The 18,004-nt window shown below is 39.5% G+C and overlaps 1 protein-coding gene across 1 annotated transcript in view; it reads left to right on the top strand.

The window, feature by feature from the left end:
* Window positions 1–18,004, top strand: part of DNAH6 (dynein axonemal heavy chain 6) — a 232,916-nt gene that overhangs the window by 98,208 nt on the left and 116,704 nt on the right. Inside the window, exons 30-32 of the mRNA XM_040993368.1 lie at window positions 122–289; window positions 4,114–4,262; window positions 5,763–5,870. Coding sequence (XP_040849302.1) covers window positions 122–289; window positions 4,114–4,262; window positions 5,763–5,870 — 425 coding nt within the window. The remainder of the gene's footprint in view (window positions 1–121; window positions 290–4,113; window positions 4,263–5,762; window positions 5,871–18,004) is intronic.

Raw genomic sequence — 18,004 nt, 5'->3', positions numbered from 1 at the left:
AGCAGGGTTCAGTGGTCTTCGCTTGAAGGCTTCTTTAATGTAGTCTTGAAATTGAGAAATAATTATGTGAGAACTTGATGCCATGTACAGAACTGCTAACTTACGCTTTCTCTTTAAACAGCTCTCTAGATTCATGTTTGAGGGGCGGGAAATAAAATTGGTAATGACCTGTGCAGCCTTCATCACCATGAACCCTGGGTATGCAGGCAGGACTGAACTGCCAGACAATCTGAAAGCTCTGTTTAGACCGTTTGCTATGATGGTTCCAAACTATGCCTTGATCGCAGAGGTAAGATTCACATTATACAAGCAGCGAAAGTTGTGAGCTTGTTTCTCTTATTTACCATGTACACACACATAATGGTTGCATGTTGTTGGTCTGCTTTTAAGTGTAGATTTGACTGTTCATTCTTCATGCTTAGTTTTTTTTTTTAAAAAAAAAATGATTTTACTTGAAAGCCAGAGAAAAAGAAGGAGAGATAAAAATCTTTCATCTACTAGTTTATTCTCCAAATGGTCATAATGGACAGAGCTGGGCTTATCTAAAGCTGAGAATCAGTAGCTTCTTCTCCATTTCCCACGTGGATGTAGGGATTCGAGACCGTGGAGCCCCCCTCTACTGTTTTCCCAGGCCATTAGTATGGAGCTGGATTGGAAGTGGAGCAGCCAAGACTAGAACTAGAGCCCACATGAAATGCAGGCACTGCAGACAAAGAATTAGCTGCTGACACCATGCACTGGCCGCTGCACGTTTTGTTTGTTTGTTTGTTTGTTTTTGCTATTGTATCTCATAAAGATCAGAATGGTGTTCAGGATATGGTTGGCCCCTAAAACTGGAATGAATCGAGGAATTTAATCAACAGTTCATTGGGATTTATTGGATCATCTTTAAAAATTAGAACATCTGAATTATTTATAAAAAATTTCTTTTAGAAAATTATCTTTATTGAAGTATCACTGCAAGTATAATTTTATTAACTTTTGCTTTGTATCTTTGTCAAACCAATGGTTAAGAATGCTTTACTATTGTAAATTTAGTGATTTGTAATTGCTTTATATAATTTACTGTAAATGAGTAAAATAATCATTTTTCTATTCAATTATTATTCATATATATTGTCTATATTCCAGCTCACCTAAGGTCTTTCTGGTTTTTACTTGTTAGACTTCTTATTTGATGAAGTATTGGGCCTTTTACCATCAGGCAAATCTAAAACATATTCTCTCAAATGTTTAAAAAAAAATGAGAGGAAGAAGGATGGGAGGGAAGAAGGAAATATCATTATGTTCTTAGAAACACATCTAAATCATCATGAATCTGTTAAATACTAATTAAAATTAAAACATAAAAATAAAAAATTAAAGCTTCAAAAAATTACTTTTTATTAGCATCAAGGAATGTTGCATCAGTGCTGTATTCATCATTGTGATGGGCTGTGGGAATAGCCTATAACAGCTGAGCCAAAAAAACAATAATTGCAAATTATGATAAACTGTAGCTACCAAGGCATCTTTCTATTTAAGCTGGTTTTTGTTACTGCAACTTCTGTGTGAGTCAATGTATATAAACTTTGTGGTGTTGTAAAGGCCTGTGCTGTCCAGGTCTGATTTGTACCTGTAACACGAACGACTCACAGAGTGCAGCTCCGTGAGCTCCCGCATGACTGCCCAGACAAAGAGGCCAGTGTCTTCAGGACTCCAGAAGGTGCCCAGTGCTCAGAGCTACATTTCTTAAGGAAGGACACTATCCATTTCAGAATGGAATTTCTCAGAAATCGAGAGTAGTTCCTTGGTTCATCAGATCCTTTGTTAACAACTGGTTTTATATATGCTTTTTTATGGGGTAAAAGTAATTGTTCAAGAATCCAGCATACCCAGGTGGATATTTGGCCCATGCCCGCATCCCACATGGTCCTGGTTCTGCTTTCATTCAAGCCTCCTGCTAATGCAAACCTTGGGAGACAACAGGGGGTTGCTCGAGTACTCAAGTCCCTTCCACTCATGTGGGAGATCTAGGTTGGGCTCATCTTCCATCCTCAGACTGGCTCAACCTGGGTGTTGCAGACATTTGGGGAGTAAACCAATGAATAAAATCTCTTTTTCTTTCTTTCAAAGAAATGTTTTCAAAAATTATAAAAACTAGAATTTTAATAAAATGTTGTCATCATCTCGTGGGCTCCCTGGCAACCTCTGGGTGTGGGGAATGCAGAACAGCTAAGATGGTGTCTTCACCTTTTGTTAACATCATATTTGTTTCTAGTTACGTGCTGCTGAAGCGAGCACACTAATCATATTTATTTCTAAACTGAACTTGAAACTTTGATCCCAAAGCAGATCTGATACAGTTACCATCATCAAATTTTAATTTTCAAAGAGCATCTGCATGAGGTTGGGCTGAAAACATTCAAGGTCTACCAGTTTTCTTAGATGTCCCATATTTATAGTAACATGTTCTGTCCCTTCCTGAGATCATTATTTGGAATTTTCCGGTAAGGTTTGTCTCTTATCTGATAGTAAATGTACATAAATCCTTTGCTAGCATGTTTCTGTCCCTCTAAAATGATTGGCTCAGCCTGCACACAGTGGGAACAACAGCAACAACAGCTTTCCCCTTCGACATCCTGAGAACCCATAAATAAGGTACAAATGATCTTGTCCTTGTGCTGACTGAACTCAAAGGTGAGCACACACACACACACATATATATATATATATATACCCTCTCATAAGCAGTCATCAAGAAACAAGAGGAGATTTAGAGGAAGGTCCCCAACTACCTGTCCTGGGTTCCTTGGTATCAAGTGGTCTGGCACACACTGGATTGAAGGAGAACCTGTCACCTAAGAAGTGAGCCTGGTCTTTGCTGCCAAGGTCTGTCCATTGGTTCCTTGGTGAAGGCATCTTCCCCATCTTGTAAATAATGCTTACATAAGAATTTCAGGAGTCCACCGACAACATCTTCACTTTTGATTGTCTATGTGGACAGGGACAATAAAATGTAGGGAGAAGAAAAAGTTTAGATCCCAGTCTTTACATTTTTGTTCACATTTCATGATTTGTCCTATTGATTTATTTCTCAGTAATGAACTGGATATATTCTAAAATCCAGAGTCCTAGAACTTTCTCTGTCACAAATGTAATGAATAAAACTGTTATCAGTAAATATTTTTTAAAAGATTTATTTATTTGAATGGCAAAGTTATAGTGAGAGAGGAAAATTCCATCGGCCAGTTCAATCCCTAAGTGTACACAATGACTGGGACTGAGCCACGCCAAAGTTAGCATCTCTGGTGTAGGTACAGGAACTTGGGCCATCTTCTGTTTCTCTCCCAGGTGCATTAACAGGGAGCTGGCTCTGAAGTGGAGCATCCAGGACCTGAACAGAAACTGTAAAGGATGCCGCCTATGCAGGTAGTGGCTCAATGTGCTAATCCACAGCACTGGCCACATCAGTAAATATTTTGAAGCACCTACTAGGTGCAGGTCATTATACTAATCCCCAATGATAGAGAAGTAAACCAGACAGACAGAAGGAAGAAATGTGCATCTTTTCAAGTCCTGCTTCTGAGGCAAACTGCAGTGCTGTGAGGGCAAATATGGGTGGAAGGGAAGATCTGCTTCCATTCCCACTGTCAAAAGCAGCAGGCATTGTCCAATTAACAAGATACAGGCATTTGTCAGAAACAAGATAGCCTCTTGGGGATGGAGAAACGACACGTGTTTTTGCATAACTCCCCTTGCTCCCAGGGAATCTAACATGAGCAGGCAGGCAGTGATCACTGATACTGTGCTCCAAGGTGGCCTTCTTGTCAGCTGTCTTTTGTTCTCAGGCCTTGTAACTTTCATGACGACATCAAAGCATCAGACTTGCTGCACCTTGAACCAAATGTCACCAAGACCACATCTTCATCTATGGACAAGAAGCAGAACCAGAACCCCGGCTTCCCATCTTCCACCATTCCTAGAATGGAGAAAACCCTCTTAGGGTTATTAAAAGGAATAACATGGAAAGGGATTGTGCCTAAAGTACATTCTTAATACATTGGCATTATGCTAATGTAATGTGATTAATGAATAAAATAATAAGCACCCCACAATATCTTTATATTCCAGGTCATTTTATATTCTGAAGGATTTGAATCCAGTAAAATCTTAGCCAGGAAAATGACTCAGATGTACAAGCTTTGCAGTGAGCAGCTCTCTCAGCAGGATCACTATGACTTTGGCATGAGGGCTGTGAAGTCTGTGCTGGTCATGGCTGGGTAAGAAACCAAAGTGACAGGAGTGAATATTGTACTTCAAAGGTAGTAAGTAGGGAATTCATGAAAGGCTCTTACAGTAATGGTTGGAGCTTAGCAAGTGGTGGATAAATGTTAGCAGCTGCCATTATTAGCATTCTTACCTTGATACTCCATGATACAGTGAAATGGGCCATCTCTTCCCACCCCATGACAATTCTTCACTGTGTCAACACTGGTCCTCTTAGAGTAAATTCATATCCAATCAGCTCTGAACTCATTTCATTTCCCCTAAACTCATCACAGGCATTGAGTTTCAGTACACAAATTCTTCAGTAAAACAACCTGACTAGACTAGACATAAGCAGAGTATGTTACACATCACAATAAGGTGAGCCATCCATGTGGCCTGACAAAGCCTCAAGATTCAAAAGATCCTTCACTGTCCTCTTTCCAGTTCCAACTAAGGTCACAAACTTCACCTCTATCCTTAGAGTCTGGCTCAGGACTGAGCTGTTTCTCTCTCTCTCTCTCTCTCTCTCTCTCTCTCTCTCTCTCTCTCTCTCAGATTTGTTTATTTTACTTGAAAGAGAGTTACAGAGAGAGATCTTCTCTCCTCTGGTTCACTCAAGGCCTTGAACCATCCTCCACTGCTATCAGCAGGTGAAGGATTAGCCTGTAGGCCACTGTGCCAGCACTGAGCTGTTTTCCAGCAGCAGGAGTCAGTCCTCTTTCCACACCTAGTCCTGCTGTTAGAATGGCTTGAAATGACTGAACTCTTCCAGTCATTCCTCTCTTGATGGCTCCACTTAAGCACATTCAGACCCCTTCTGCCTGGTATCCCTGGGCTCTCTACCAGCCCCACTGCCTACTATACCCTTCCTTATTGCATTTAGCCTAAATCCACTGTACCTTGTCTTTTCAGGGTTGGCAATTCAGGACTAGGGCTACTAAGAAGTTTAGATATGCTTGTCCTCAAAGAACATAAGGATATGTCAATAGACCAGACAGATAAATGTGCAGTCATCCCTTGAATGCCATATGATGAGGGCAACAATAGATTTGTGACCGAGGTTCACTAAGGAGATGGAAGAACTGTAGAGATTTCTAGACAAGGGAGTAATGGGCTAGGTTTTGAATGGGAAATACATATAATCACTTATATAATATATATAATAATATACATTCTCAGAGAATTCTGAGAATCTGGGGGAGAAAAACGTTACTAGGACAGGAGTCATCACAGTACATTTGGAGAGCTGTAAACTCAGAGTAGATAAAATCTGGATGGACTGAGGGGCGAAGATAGCCTTATCATTCTCAGTGCCATGTAGCCAGTGCAAGCCTCATCTGTGTACAAAAGCAGGTGGATGCTGAGCACACAAGGAAGGGTCCCCTCCTTCCATCAGGAACCTGCAGGAAGTGCCCTCCACAGGTCTCTGAGCACAGAATTCCTGACCTGCAGGTTTAGGAAACCAGCCTTCTGTTCTTGTGATATCATCTGAAATGTCCCTTTGATTCTAGGTCTCTAAAAAGAGAGAACCCAGACCTAAGTGAAGACGTGGTATTGATAAGAGCTTTACGAGATTCCAACTTGCCAAAATTTCTCACAGATGACGCTATTCTGTTCAGGTGAGCTTTTGGATCTTACAAAGCACAGCTGTCACACAAGGATAACGCGTAGACTTGTCGAAAGTTGCTTCTCTCTCTAACAAGCTGATAACTTTTTCATCTTTTCTGCAGGCACTTATTGCAGTCTAAGAAGTACTGGTTTTACATAAGGGTACCAAAGGTGTATCAATTATTTTTCTTTTTCTCAGCTTGCTGTAAAACTAATGTTTGGTTACAACTTCCTGATCAAGAGAAAATCTCTGACCTAAATATTATATATATATATCAGAATTATGAAAATATACATGTATCAGATTTGGGGGATTAACAAAAGTGTGATCTTATCCCTTTCTTCTTTCATTATTAAATTTTATGTTTCTCCAAGTAATACATGTACATGGTTTTAAAAACAAAGCATCATAAATTAGGCCCCTGGGAAGCAACAGTTTCCTGCCCTTCACCAGGTCCCATTGGCAAGAGTAATCACGTTTTTATTTATTTTGTGATTCCTTCTTAGTACCAATTCTTGATTTTCCAGTTTTAGATATTAAGTTACCAAAATGATGAGGATATACACACACTTTCCCCCCTACATGCATCTTTTCTGTGTGGTTATATTGCAGTACGACTTGAGCTGAATAAACAGGGTTCCTGTAATTTGTTTTAACCAAATGAGAGCTCTTCTTAACCATGTGTGAGTCAAACTATTTACATAATAATCAATTTATCTTTTGATTTCATTTTCCACACCCTTTTTAAGTGCCCTTGTGCAATAACAATATAATAATGCAATTATAATGTAACCATGTAGTACTCCACCATGTTTCCTTTTTCCAATTAATTGATTCAGATTTACATTTCCCCTGCAGTGATTGTCTGTGTTTCTTTTTTAAAAAATCCATTCCTATTTTTCTATAAATTGATCAGTAATCCATCTCTAAACATTGCTGGAGTATACTCTCCTTGTTTAAAAAGGAAAATCTTTGATTGTCCATAATATTCTATCAAGGTTTTCTCCTCAGAGCCCCCGCCTCCTGCTCTAACCTGGACTGGTTACACACTCTGCTGCAGGTCTATAATAAGGGTTCATTCATGATGAAAATGGGGATTTCTTTGCCTTTGCCTTTGCCCTCCAACCAATGCCCTCTTCTCAGGAAACTTCATCAACTCTCTTTTGGTGTAGCACATTCTTCCCTGCTTTGCTGAGAAATGGTGCAGAGAAAATAATCTGGGCTGTGCACGTCCTAAACATCTTTATCTTAACTCTCATGCTCAGTTATTGGTTTGACTACATCTAAAATTCCCAGTAGGAGATTTCATTTCTCTCAGAATGTTCAAGCTGTTGCTCCATTGCCTTTCTGAATTGCCACTGCTGGACCTGTGGCAGGCTAGTGCTCAAGCCAAGGATCAGACATTTATTTTTTTTCCTGAGAGCCTTTTAAGATTTTTCCTTTGTCCCCAGTGAGCTGATTTTTTGGGGGTGATTGCACATTGGTGAAGCTTCTGAAAGATCTGTTGTCTTAAGAAAGATTTTATTCTCTATTGTTATCAGTTGCCTTTTTTCTGTTTTTGCAATTTTAGCCCTTTTACTTTGTCTTAAATTTACATTTAATAAATGAAGTTATGTGATGTAAAGTTCTGTGAGTTTTGGCAAATGCATAGTCATGTAACCACCACCCTAATCAACATACAGAACAGTTCTGCCTCCCCAAAAAGCCGTCACAGTAGCCCCCTTTATTATAAGACTCTACTGCCCTTTACCGTAAGCCTTTGAAACCCAGTGTTTGATTTCTGTCCCTATCACTTTGCTTTTTCCACTTTTTTTTTTCCATACCAATGGGATCATACGTAGTATGTAGCCTTTCAAGTCTGGATTCTCTTACCTAATATAATGTACGCAGAATTCACTCATGTTGTTGTGTGCATTCATGGTGCATTCCTTTTTATTTTATCCTATTATGCCAAGGTATCAGTTTGCTTACCAATCACAGAATTTCTGGTTTGTTTCCAGTTTTGTATAAAGCTGTCTATTAAAAAAATGCAAGTTTTTTTGTGAACATAAATCTTCATTTCTTTAAGTGTAGGATTGTGGGCTCCTGTGGTAAATACAGGGCTGCTCCAAAGAATTTTTGAAAGATGGAATTAAAAGTTAAGCTGATTTGAGGGGTAAAAATTGAAATCCATGTATGTTTTCATGCCACTCCCTTTCCATGACCTTTTTGAAGTATCTTTGCATGTTTTATTTTGCAAAACTTTCCAGACTGCCTCCAAGAGGATCTGTGCCATTGTGTGTTCCCATCAACAATGTTCGGGAGCATAAGTTGGTCTTTAGTCTCACATATAACAGGTGTTGTCCATTTGTTTTAAATGTAGTCATTCTAGTAGGTGTCAAGTGATACTTCACAGTGGTTTTCATTTGCTTGCTTAGCCCTAATAATTAATGTTAAGTATCTTTTTATGTGCTTTTTCTTCATCTTGAAGCTTTCTTGATGAAGGTTCTATTCAAATTTTTAATAATTTTTATTGGATTTTCTGTTTTCTTATTTTTAGATTATTGGAAGTTACTTTTTATATTCTGGACACAGCCTGTATGAGATATATGATTTGCAAATCCTTTCACCCCCCCCCCAACTGCAGCTTGTCTTTGACACTCCTCATTGTGTCTTTTACAAAGTAATTCTTTTATTTTGATAAATTACAAACATATTAATATTACTTTAAGAATCATATCTTCAGTGTCCTAAGAAATCCTTGCCTAAAATCACAATGATTTTCTCTTGTGTTTGCTTCTACAAGTTTTACTGTTTATATTTTTACTCTTAGGTCTATGATAGATTTGAATTTTTTATATATTTATGCATTAGCTTTTGTCTTTCACACTCAGACATTTTCCCAAATGTTTGAGGCTGCTTGGCTTTCACTCATTTATGAGGAAGATAATGGAGAAATGCATGAATTCCCAACTGCTAACATCGCCAGGCTTGTGGCTTTCCTAAGGTCAGATTCATAGGAGAAAGACCTTACGATCTGCTGCTTGGTATTGTGCATCTTGCTTTCAGCATTGCAGGGCCAAAGGAGCCAGTGAGGAGCAGAGGAGAGCTATCACTCACTTGGTCCTCTCTTGCAAGTCTCTCACCTGTTGCTGGCCTTACTCAGGCAGGGGCAATTGTTGCATGAAGAAGGGAGAAGAGCTGAGGCTTTAATGGCTTTGCAGGCAAAGTTTCAGCCAATTCTCTTGTTCCCAACCCCATATCCATGCCTAATCTCATAGACTCCCAGTGTTACTACCACCAATTTCTTCCCCTGCTGACAGCTTAGGTGTCAGTTCCCTGACATGTCAACTGTCTCTACTAACTTACTAAGTGTTTCTCTCTCTTCCTCCTGTGACTTCTGGGTGGGTGTCTGTCCTGTCTAGTGTTCTCTGAGCTTTCTGCATCAGGGTTTTGGTGTCTAACAAGAATTTGTGGAAATTCTCCATTATTTCTGTTTTTGACTATTTCTTTTCTTTTCTTTTTTTTTTTTTTTTAAGATTTAGTTACTTTTACTGGAAAGTCAGATATACAGAGAGGAGGAGAGTCAGTGAGGAAGATCTTCCATTCGTTGATTCACTCCCCCAGTGGCCATAGCAGCTGAAGCTAAGCTGAGCCAATCCGAACCCAGGAGCCTGGAGCTTCTTCCAGGTCTCCCACATGGGTGCAGGGTCCCAAGGCTTTGGGCCGTCCTCGACTGCTTTCCCAGGCCACAAGCAGGGAGCTGGATGGAAAGCGGGGCTGCTGTGATTAGAACCGGAGCCCATATGGGATCCCGACATGTGCAAGGCAAGGACTTTAGCCACCAGGCTATCACGCTGGGCCTTCGACTATTTCTTCTGTTGCTTTCTCTCCTTGTTCTCCTTTGGTCTTCCCATGCTTAGCATATTACTCTTTTTGTAGTTGTCCCGTTGCTTTTGAACATTTTGTGGGGAGTTTGTTTAGTCTCTGTTTTCTTTGCATTCAGTTTGGAAGATTTCTATTGAGATAGCCTCGCGAGCAGCTAAGCTTCCTCAGCTGTGTCCAATCCACTATTATAAGCACATCAAATGGATTCTGCCCTTTCATTACTGTTGTTGGATTTTTATCTCTAACCTTAAATTTTTTTTTAGATTTTCCATTCTTTTGATTACAACACCCATCCGTTTTTTCATGCTGTGTATGCACAGCGTTATTAGCCAAAATTGTTCTAAATTCCCTGATAATTATGACATCTCTGATATGTCTGGTTCTCAGCGCTGTGCTTCTTGCTTTTCATTAGGTCTTATAATTTTTTTTCTTGGAAGACATAATGAACTGGGTAAAAAAATAAAAAATAAAGGTCAGTGGGGTGGTGTGGTAGAATGTAGCAAAGAGGTCCTTATCGTGACATAAGGAAATGGGAGAGTTTCTAGAGTTGTGCAATTAAGACTTAATCTTGTAGTGAGCCCACACCTTTGGACTGTAAACTTCACAAGTGTTTCTCATTTCTTTCTTCCCCTCTTATTGGGTCTTTGCCCTCTCCCGCGTGGAGGGCCCCAGCTGAGTGGAGTTGGGTATTTTCCCTCCCTGTTTGATTGTTAGATAAGCTCAGGTGAGGTTTAGGAGGAACGAGTTTCTCGTGCTTTCTTCTTTAGAACAGAGTGCTCGGGCGTATTTCAAGACCGTTTCTTTGCTGCTGTTGGAAGCATGAGGGGATTTTCCTCTTCCGTGAGAAAACCCGCTCTTGTTTCTGGCGGTAAAACCCACAGAAGGTCCACTCTCCCTGCACCCCACGGCCAGGTACCCCGACATTCTTAGCTTCCCAGTCCTATTTACACCACCCCCACCCCAGCAACTCAGCTACTACTCTTCAGCTTTTCCCTCCCTGCTGCTGGCTACTGAGAAGGCGTCTGCTGGGTAAGTTGCGAGTCTCTCCAATCTGAGAGGTAGAGATCTCTATAATTGTTTTAAGTATATGTCTTCACAAGCGTTTTTATGCTATGCTCTGAGCATTATTTATATGTAACTGCCACAGTCTACAGGTGTCGTTTTACTTGTTTGAGTGAAATATAGAAACCTTACCTCCCTTTATATTTCTTTCCCCCTCTCTGTTGCTGAACAACACCCTAAACTATTTGGAAGCGATGTAGAACTCCAAAATCAGTGACAAAACTGAGGTGGTGGAAGAAAGTAGGTATTTATTTCAAAGTGCAGAGCAAGGAGCCAAAGTTACTGTTTAATTCCTAGGCTCCCTGCCGAATTAGTGGTACAGATTCTTAAAAATTGAAATTGGAGTTGAGAGGTGTATGACCAGCTGGTGTCCAAATTCCTGGTTGGTTACTGGCACTCATGACTTTCCTGTGACTGGTCAGTGATACAGTGCTTTTTCGGAAATTTACTATGGTTCCAGTTGCTCTGAGGACTTCATAAATGCAGCAACTTGAGACCTTTCTGAATCTTGATTTGAATGGTTTCCTTAGTGAAAGCAATTTATTTTTTCAGTTAGGAGATTCTGTATCTTATTTTTGTTTAGCTGGCTGTTCCCAAAGCCACAAGAGCAGAAGTTAGAAGCACAGTGTTATTACAAATCTAATGATGCTGGAAATTTGCCTTCAACTCCATTGACACCTGTGGGTCAGAGAGGTCTCCTCATGGCTATGGTGCAGAGGTGAGGGTGCCAGTTCCCTACCACCTTCCTGACAATGCTCTGGATGAGAGAGGCAGCGTATTACTGCAGATGCACGGCTGCCACAGGGAAAGGCAGCCTTGTTACTTGAGCAGTGGTGAAAGCCTTGACTCTATGAGCATCCTCTGACACACCCTGCTCCCCTATGGAAGAAAGAAGTGCCTCATTACTGCCACGAGGGCTGGGTGTGCAGGTTTCTCCTATGCCCCTATCAATTCCACAGGGGACATCCTCACCTCCTAGTGAGGCTGAAAATCCTGGGATCCATACTTAATCTATCCAGACACCATGAAAGAAACTCGTTACAGCCTGACTAGGGTGGTGGTCTAGCTTCCTCCCTCAGTCTCTATGGGAGCGGGTGGCTTATGAGCTGTAGCTTTTCAAAACTATGCCTGCAGCAATACTAATACAAACATTTCTTGTTTTTAAATCTTCGCTCCCACACATAAAGGAAAACTTAGAGTATTTGTCTTTCAGCGTTTGGCTTATGTCACTTAAGATTGTGGCCTCTAGTGGCATCCGTTTTGCTCCAAGTAATGCAAATTTTATCCTTTTTCATAGCTGAATAATATTCTGTTGTATATAATATTTTCTTTATCCATTTGTGTAATGATGGACACTTTGGTTTCTGATTTTGTTTATGAACAGTGCTGTAGCTATCATTTGGATAACATTGTGTTCATGTCTTGTGGGTGTGTACTCAGTAGCTTCATTGCTTAATCATATGGGAAGTCTATTCCTAGGGGTTTTTTTTGTTTGTTTTTAGAAACTCCACACTGTTTTCCAGTTTTTAAGTCGCTGATATGTTCAGGATGTTGTTCCTTTGTCAGATGTTTTGTAAATATTTTTTTCCCATTCTCTTGGCTGTCTCTTCACTGGACTGTTTATTTTGCTGTGAAAAAAATTGAGTTTGATATACACTAATTTGTTGTTGTTTTGGATGCCTATGCTTTGGGAGTCTTATCCAGGAAGTTATTTCCTACAACAGTGGCTTGGAGTGTCTCCCTAGATTTTCTTCCAGAAACTTGATATTATCAGGTCTTAAATTTAGGTCTTCAATTCATTTTTGAGTTGATTTTTGTGTATAGTGTGAGATATGGATTTAATTTTATATATGTATGAGTATGTATGTGTGCGTGCATACTTATCCAGTTTCACCAACACAATTTGTTGATGTGTGTATGTCATTGGTGCTTTATTTAATCAGTGTTTGATGTTTTCACTGTGGAGATCTTTCACTTCTTTGGTTACATTTATTCCTAAATACTTTTTTTTAGTGGCTATTATAAATGGGATTTCTTTCTTGCTCTTGCTGAAAATTCCACCTATTATGTTGAATAAGAGGGTGAAGGTGCATGTAATTGTCGTGTTCCAGATCTGAGGGGAAGTGCTTTCAGTTTTTCCCCATTCGTAGGATACTGGTCATTGGTTTGTGACATGTAGCCTTTAGAATGTTGAGGAATGTTCCTTTTACACCTCATTTGTGGATAGTTTTATCATGAAGAGATGTTTAATCATAACTGCTTTGTCTGCTTCTGTTGATGACCATGCAGTTTTGTTCTTCATTGTATTTATCCTATTTATGTTTATTGATTTGCAAATATTGATGCATCTTTGCATTTCTGAGGCAAATTCCACATGATCATGATATGTGATCTTTGAATGTAGCTTTGAGTTCAATTCATTAGTATCTTGCTGAGAATCTTCATATTCCTAATGAGCATACATATAAAGATTCTCATTAGGAATATAGGTCTGAATGGCCCCAACTAAAGACCATTATGCTCAGGGAAACAATCCAGTCTCAAAAAGACAAGTATCCTATCCCAAAAGCACAAATATCATATGTTCTTTCTGATATGACAACCTTCATGCAAAATACAAGAAATATATATATATATACATACACACACATATATATATAAATGTATGTACGTGTATTCATCTAGAGTAAGTGTGTAATGGAGACTAGCATACCACGAAGTGAAGTTACAGTGCAGTATGCATCTCTGCTTTTGAATGAAAGATGAACTCCAATGAAACTGTTAGATATATCTTGGCACTAGGATGCTGGATGTTTCTATCACTGCCTTTATTTACAATGTCATGATTCAATTAAGTAGCAGAATGATGGACTTGTGACTGTATTATTATAATATAAAGGAAATCAGTTGGTGGGGGTAGGAGGATGTGAGAAGGAAACAGGAAGGCTGAGAGAGGAAAACCCATAGTCTATGGAACTGCATCATTAAAAACTTTTTAAATTAGGGTCCGGCACAGTGGCCTAGCAGCTAAAGTCCTCGCCTAGAATGCACCGGGATCCCATATGGGTACCAGTTCTAGTCCCGACTGCTCCACTTCCCTCCCAGCTCCCTGCTTGTGGCCTGGGAAAGCAGTCAAGGACGACCCAAAGCTTTGGGACCCTGTACCCGTGTGGGAGACCTGGAGGAAGTTCCTGGCTCCTGGCTTCAGATTGGCACAGCACCATTTGTTGAGGTCACTTGGGGAGTGAATCATGGGATAGAAGGTCTTCCTCTCTGTCTCTCCTCCTCTCTGTATATCTGACTTTCCAATAAAAATAAATAAACCTTTTAAAAAATCTTTTAAGGGGCCGGCGTGGTGGCGCAAGTGGTTAAGGTCCTCGCCTTGCACGCCCGGGATCCCATATGGACGCCGGTTCTAGTCCCGGCAGCCCTACTTACCTTCCAGCTCCCTGCCTGTGGCCTGGGAAAGCAGTCGAGGACAGCCCAAAGCCTTGGGACCCTGCACCCACGTGGGAGACCTGGAAGAGGCTCCTGGCTTTGGATCGGCATAGCATCGGCCGTTGCGCTCACTTGGGGAGTGAATCATCGGACGGAAGATCTTCCCTCTGTCTTTCCTCTCTGTATGTCCGCCTTTCCAATAAAAAAAATAATAAAAATAAATCTTTAAAAAATCTTTTAAAATTAAAAGTATGCATAGACATAGATTCTGCAGATTTCTGTTCAGATCATGGCTCTGTTTGGTTTTGGTATCAAGTAATGCCTGCCTCATGAAAAGAATTTGAGAGTTCCATTCTAATAAATCTTTTTGAACGGTTTGAAGAGTATTGGAATTACTACTTCTTTGAATGTTTTTAGAATTAAGTAGGAAAGCCATCAGCTCCCAGGTTTTTTCTTGATGGAAGACTTTTGATTACTGCTTCAATCTTAATGCTTGTTATGGGTCTATTTACATAGTGTGTATCTTCTTGATTTAATCTTGGTAAGTTACATGTGTCCAGCACTAAATACATTTGCTTGAGAGTTTCCTGTTTCTTAACATGTAGTTTTTCATAATTTCTTATGATCTTTGTTGTTTCAATGGTGTCACTTGTAATGTCTCCTTTTCATCTCTGTTTTGAGTTTTTTCTCTTTTCCTTTGTTAGTCTGACTAGAGGATTATCTGTTCTCTAAACTTTTTGCTTTTAGTTACAATTTCATTTATTTCTGCTCTGATCCACATGATTTCTCATCTAGTTATTTGGAGTTTGTTTTGTTCTTGTTTTTCTAAGTTTTCAAGATACTTCATTATCTTTTTAATTTGAAACATTTTTCTTAATGTAAGCATGTAATATTCTAGACTTCCCTCTTGGTACTGCTTTTGGTGTATCCTACAGGTTTTGATATTTTTTGGCTCATTTATTTCAAGGAAGTTTTTAAATTTGTTCAATGAACCATTGATCATAGGTAGCCTGTTTAACCTCAAATACTTCGTAACTGCCCTATTCTTGTTTTACAGTTTTATTCCTTTACAATCTGCAAAGATGCTTGATATAATTTCAGACTTTCAGATTTGCTGAGACTTGATTTATGGTCCAGTATGTGTTCTTTTCCAGAAAATATTCCATGTATTCATGAGAATGATATGTATTCTGGAGCTTCTGGGTGAAATGTCCTATAGAAATCTGTTAAATCCATTTATTCAATGCTATCTTTCAACTCCAATGCATCTTTATTAGTTTTTTTCATTGAATGATTGGTTGTTTGGTCTGGATTTGTCCATTGATGATCAGGGTGTTGAAATTGCCAACTGTTACTTTACTGGACCCTATCTCTCCCTTGAGTCTAATAATATTTGCTGTATATATCTGGGTGGACTTGTGTTCAGCACATTTGTGTTTTGTAATTTTTATGTCTTCTTGCTGTATTGAACCTTTTATCAAAGATGTCCTTCTTTATCTCTTTAGTTTTTTATTTTAAGTTTGATTTATCTGATACCAGAATTGCTGTGCCCGCTGACTTTTGGTTTCCATTTTCCTGGTATATTGTTTTTTGCAACCCTTCACTTTCATTCTGTATGTATCTTTGTGAAGTGAGCTTCTTGTGGACAGCATGTAGTGAGACTGTTTTATTTATAATCAATTCAGCCAAGCCATGTGTTTTAGTTGATTTTAATCCATTTACATTCAAGGCTAGTATTGATAAAAACTGGGACCTTTCATCTTGTTGATTGGATAATGGTTCTACCTTCCTGTCAGTGAATTTGGTATGTTTTTATACTGACTTCTATTGTAAGACTGATCTGATTTTTGTTTAAAGTATTTTGTTTCTCCTTTACTTTTAAAGGATGGCTTCACTGAATATTGTTTTGGGAGGCTTTCTCTTTTTTTCTTTTTTAAGGCCTTGAATACATTGTCACTCTCTTCTGACCTGTAGGGTTTCTGCTGAGAAGTCTGTGTTAATCTAAACAATTTTGCTTTTAAATATAAATTTGGAGATCTTCCCTCTTGCCTTTAAAATTCTCTTCTTTAAAAAAAAGTTTTTATTTGAAAGGCAGAATTATGAGGAGAAAGGAACAGAGAGAGATCTTCTATCTATTGGTTCACTTCCACCAATGACCAAATGGCCAAAGCTGAGTTGATGCAAAGTAAGGAATTTCCTGTAGATCTCCTGCATGAATATGGGGACCCAGGACTTTGAGCCATCCTCCACTGCTTCCCCAGGCTATAAACAGGGAGCTATATGGGTAGTGGGTCAACCAGGACTAGAACAAGTATCCATATGGGATACTAGTGCCACAAGTAGACACTTAATCCTCTACTCCACAGCACCAGCCCAAGATTCTCTCTCTCTCTCTCTCTTTTTTTTTTTAACATTTGACAATTTGATGACAATAGACCTTAGAGAAGATCTTTTTTTTTTAAGATTTTATTTATTTATTGGAAAGTCAGATACACAGAAAGGAGGAAAGACAAAGAGGAAGATCCTCTGTCTGATGATTCACTCCCCGTGAGCACAATGGCCAATGTTATGCCGATCCTAAGCCAGGAGCCAGGAACTTCTTCCAGGTATCCCACATGGGTGCAGGGTCCCAAGGCTCTGGGCCGTCCTCGACTGTTTTCCCAGGCCATAAGCAGGAAGCTGGATGGAAAGTGGAGCTGCCGGGATTAGAACCGGCGCCCATATGGGATCCTGGTGCATTCCAGGCGAGGACTTTAGCTGCTAGGCCACGTCGCCAGGCCTAAAGATCTTTTTGGTTAAGTCTCCTTAAGGTTCTTTGTGATTCTTACTTCTGGATGTCCATGTCTCTTCTAAATCCTGGGGAATTTTCAAGTATCATTTTATTTAGCAGGTTCTCAATACCATTATTCCTTTTCTTCTCCTTCAGGAATACCTATAATGTGAATATTTAGTTATTTATATGTCATATTTTGTGTAGACTGTTTTTCCCTTAATTTTTGTCTGAGTATTGCTTAAAAGCTTGTCCTTGAGGTCATTCTTTTCTTCACTTGGCCAATTTTGCTATTAAAGCTCTCAATTGTATGTATGTTTCATGATTAAAGATTTTATCTCACAAATTTCTATTTGGTTCTTAATGATTTTGTCTCATTAGTAATATTTTCATTCATGTTACTGACTGATTTCCTCATTTCTTTGGTCTGTTTTCTCTTGTGTCACACTTTTTATTCATTTCATAGATGTCCTTCAATTTGGTATCTAATTCCAAAGCAGTACTATGTGCCTTTGGAGGCATCGTACTACCTTCCTTCTTCATATTTTCCTGTGTCTCTGTGTTGGTATCTTGGTGTCTATCCATCTGGTCTCCATCCCTTCTTCACGGAGAAGGTGTTAAGAGTCTATACCTTTGCTGATGTGCATTTGGCTTGTTGCTTTGGCTTTGGATCCATGTGAGTCCAGGAGTGTAGTCTGAGTGATTTCTTTTGTCTTCATCAGTGTCAGCTTTTCTGTGACACAGTGAACTAGTCTGCAGTTAGTAGTAGAAGTGTGGCTTTCAGATGAAAAAAAAATCCTAGGGTTTTTTTGTTTTTTGTTGAGCCCACAGAAGGTTCAGTGCGGTCTCCTTGATAATATGTGATAGCCAGTGTTGTTCCCTGCCTTGTCCTTCTGGCAAGCCTGAGTGATGCTGGAGTTGTGGCACCAATTGCTATGGCTCTAGGACTGTGTGACATGATGGACCCTTCCTCAAGTCCTGCTAAGAGCATCTACCTAGTGTTGTGG

This window comes from Ochotona curzoniae, unplaced genomic scaffold (genome assembly GCF_017591425.1).
Source record: "Ochotona curzoniae isolate NIBS_2020 unplaced genomic scaffold, NIBS_Ocur_1.0 contig_883, whole genome shotgun sequence".
NCBI classification, from domain to species: Eukaryota; Metazoa; Chordata; class Mammalia; order Lagomorpha; family Ochotonidae; genus Ochotona; species Ochotona curzoniae.
Note: the sequence above shows the minus strand (reverse complement) of the source record. Positions and strands in the feature narration are given on the sequence as shown.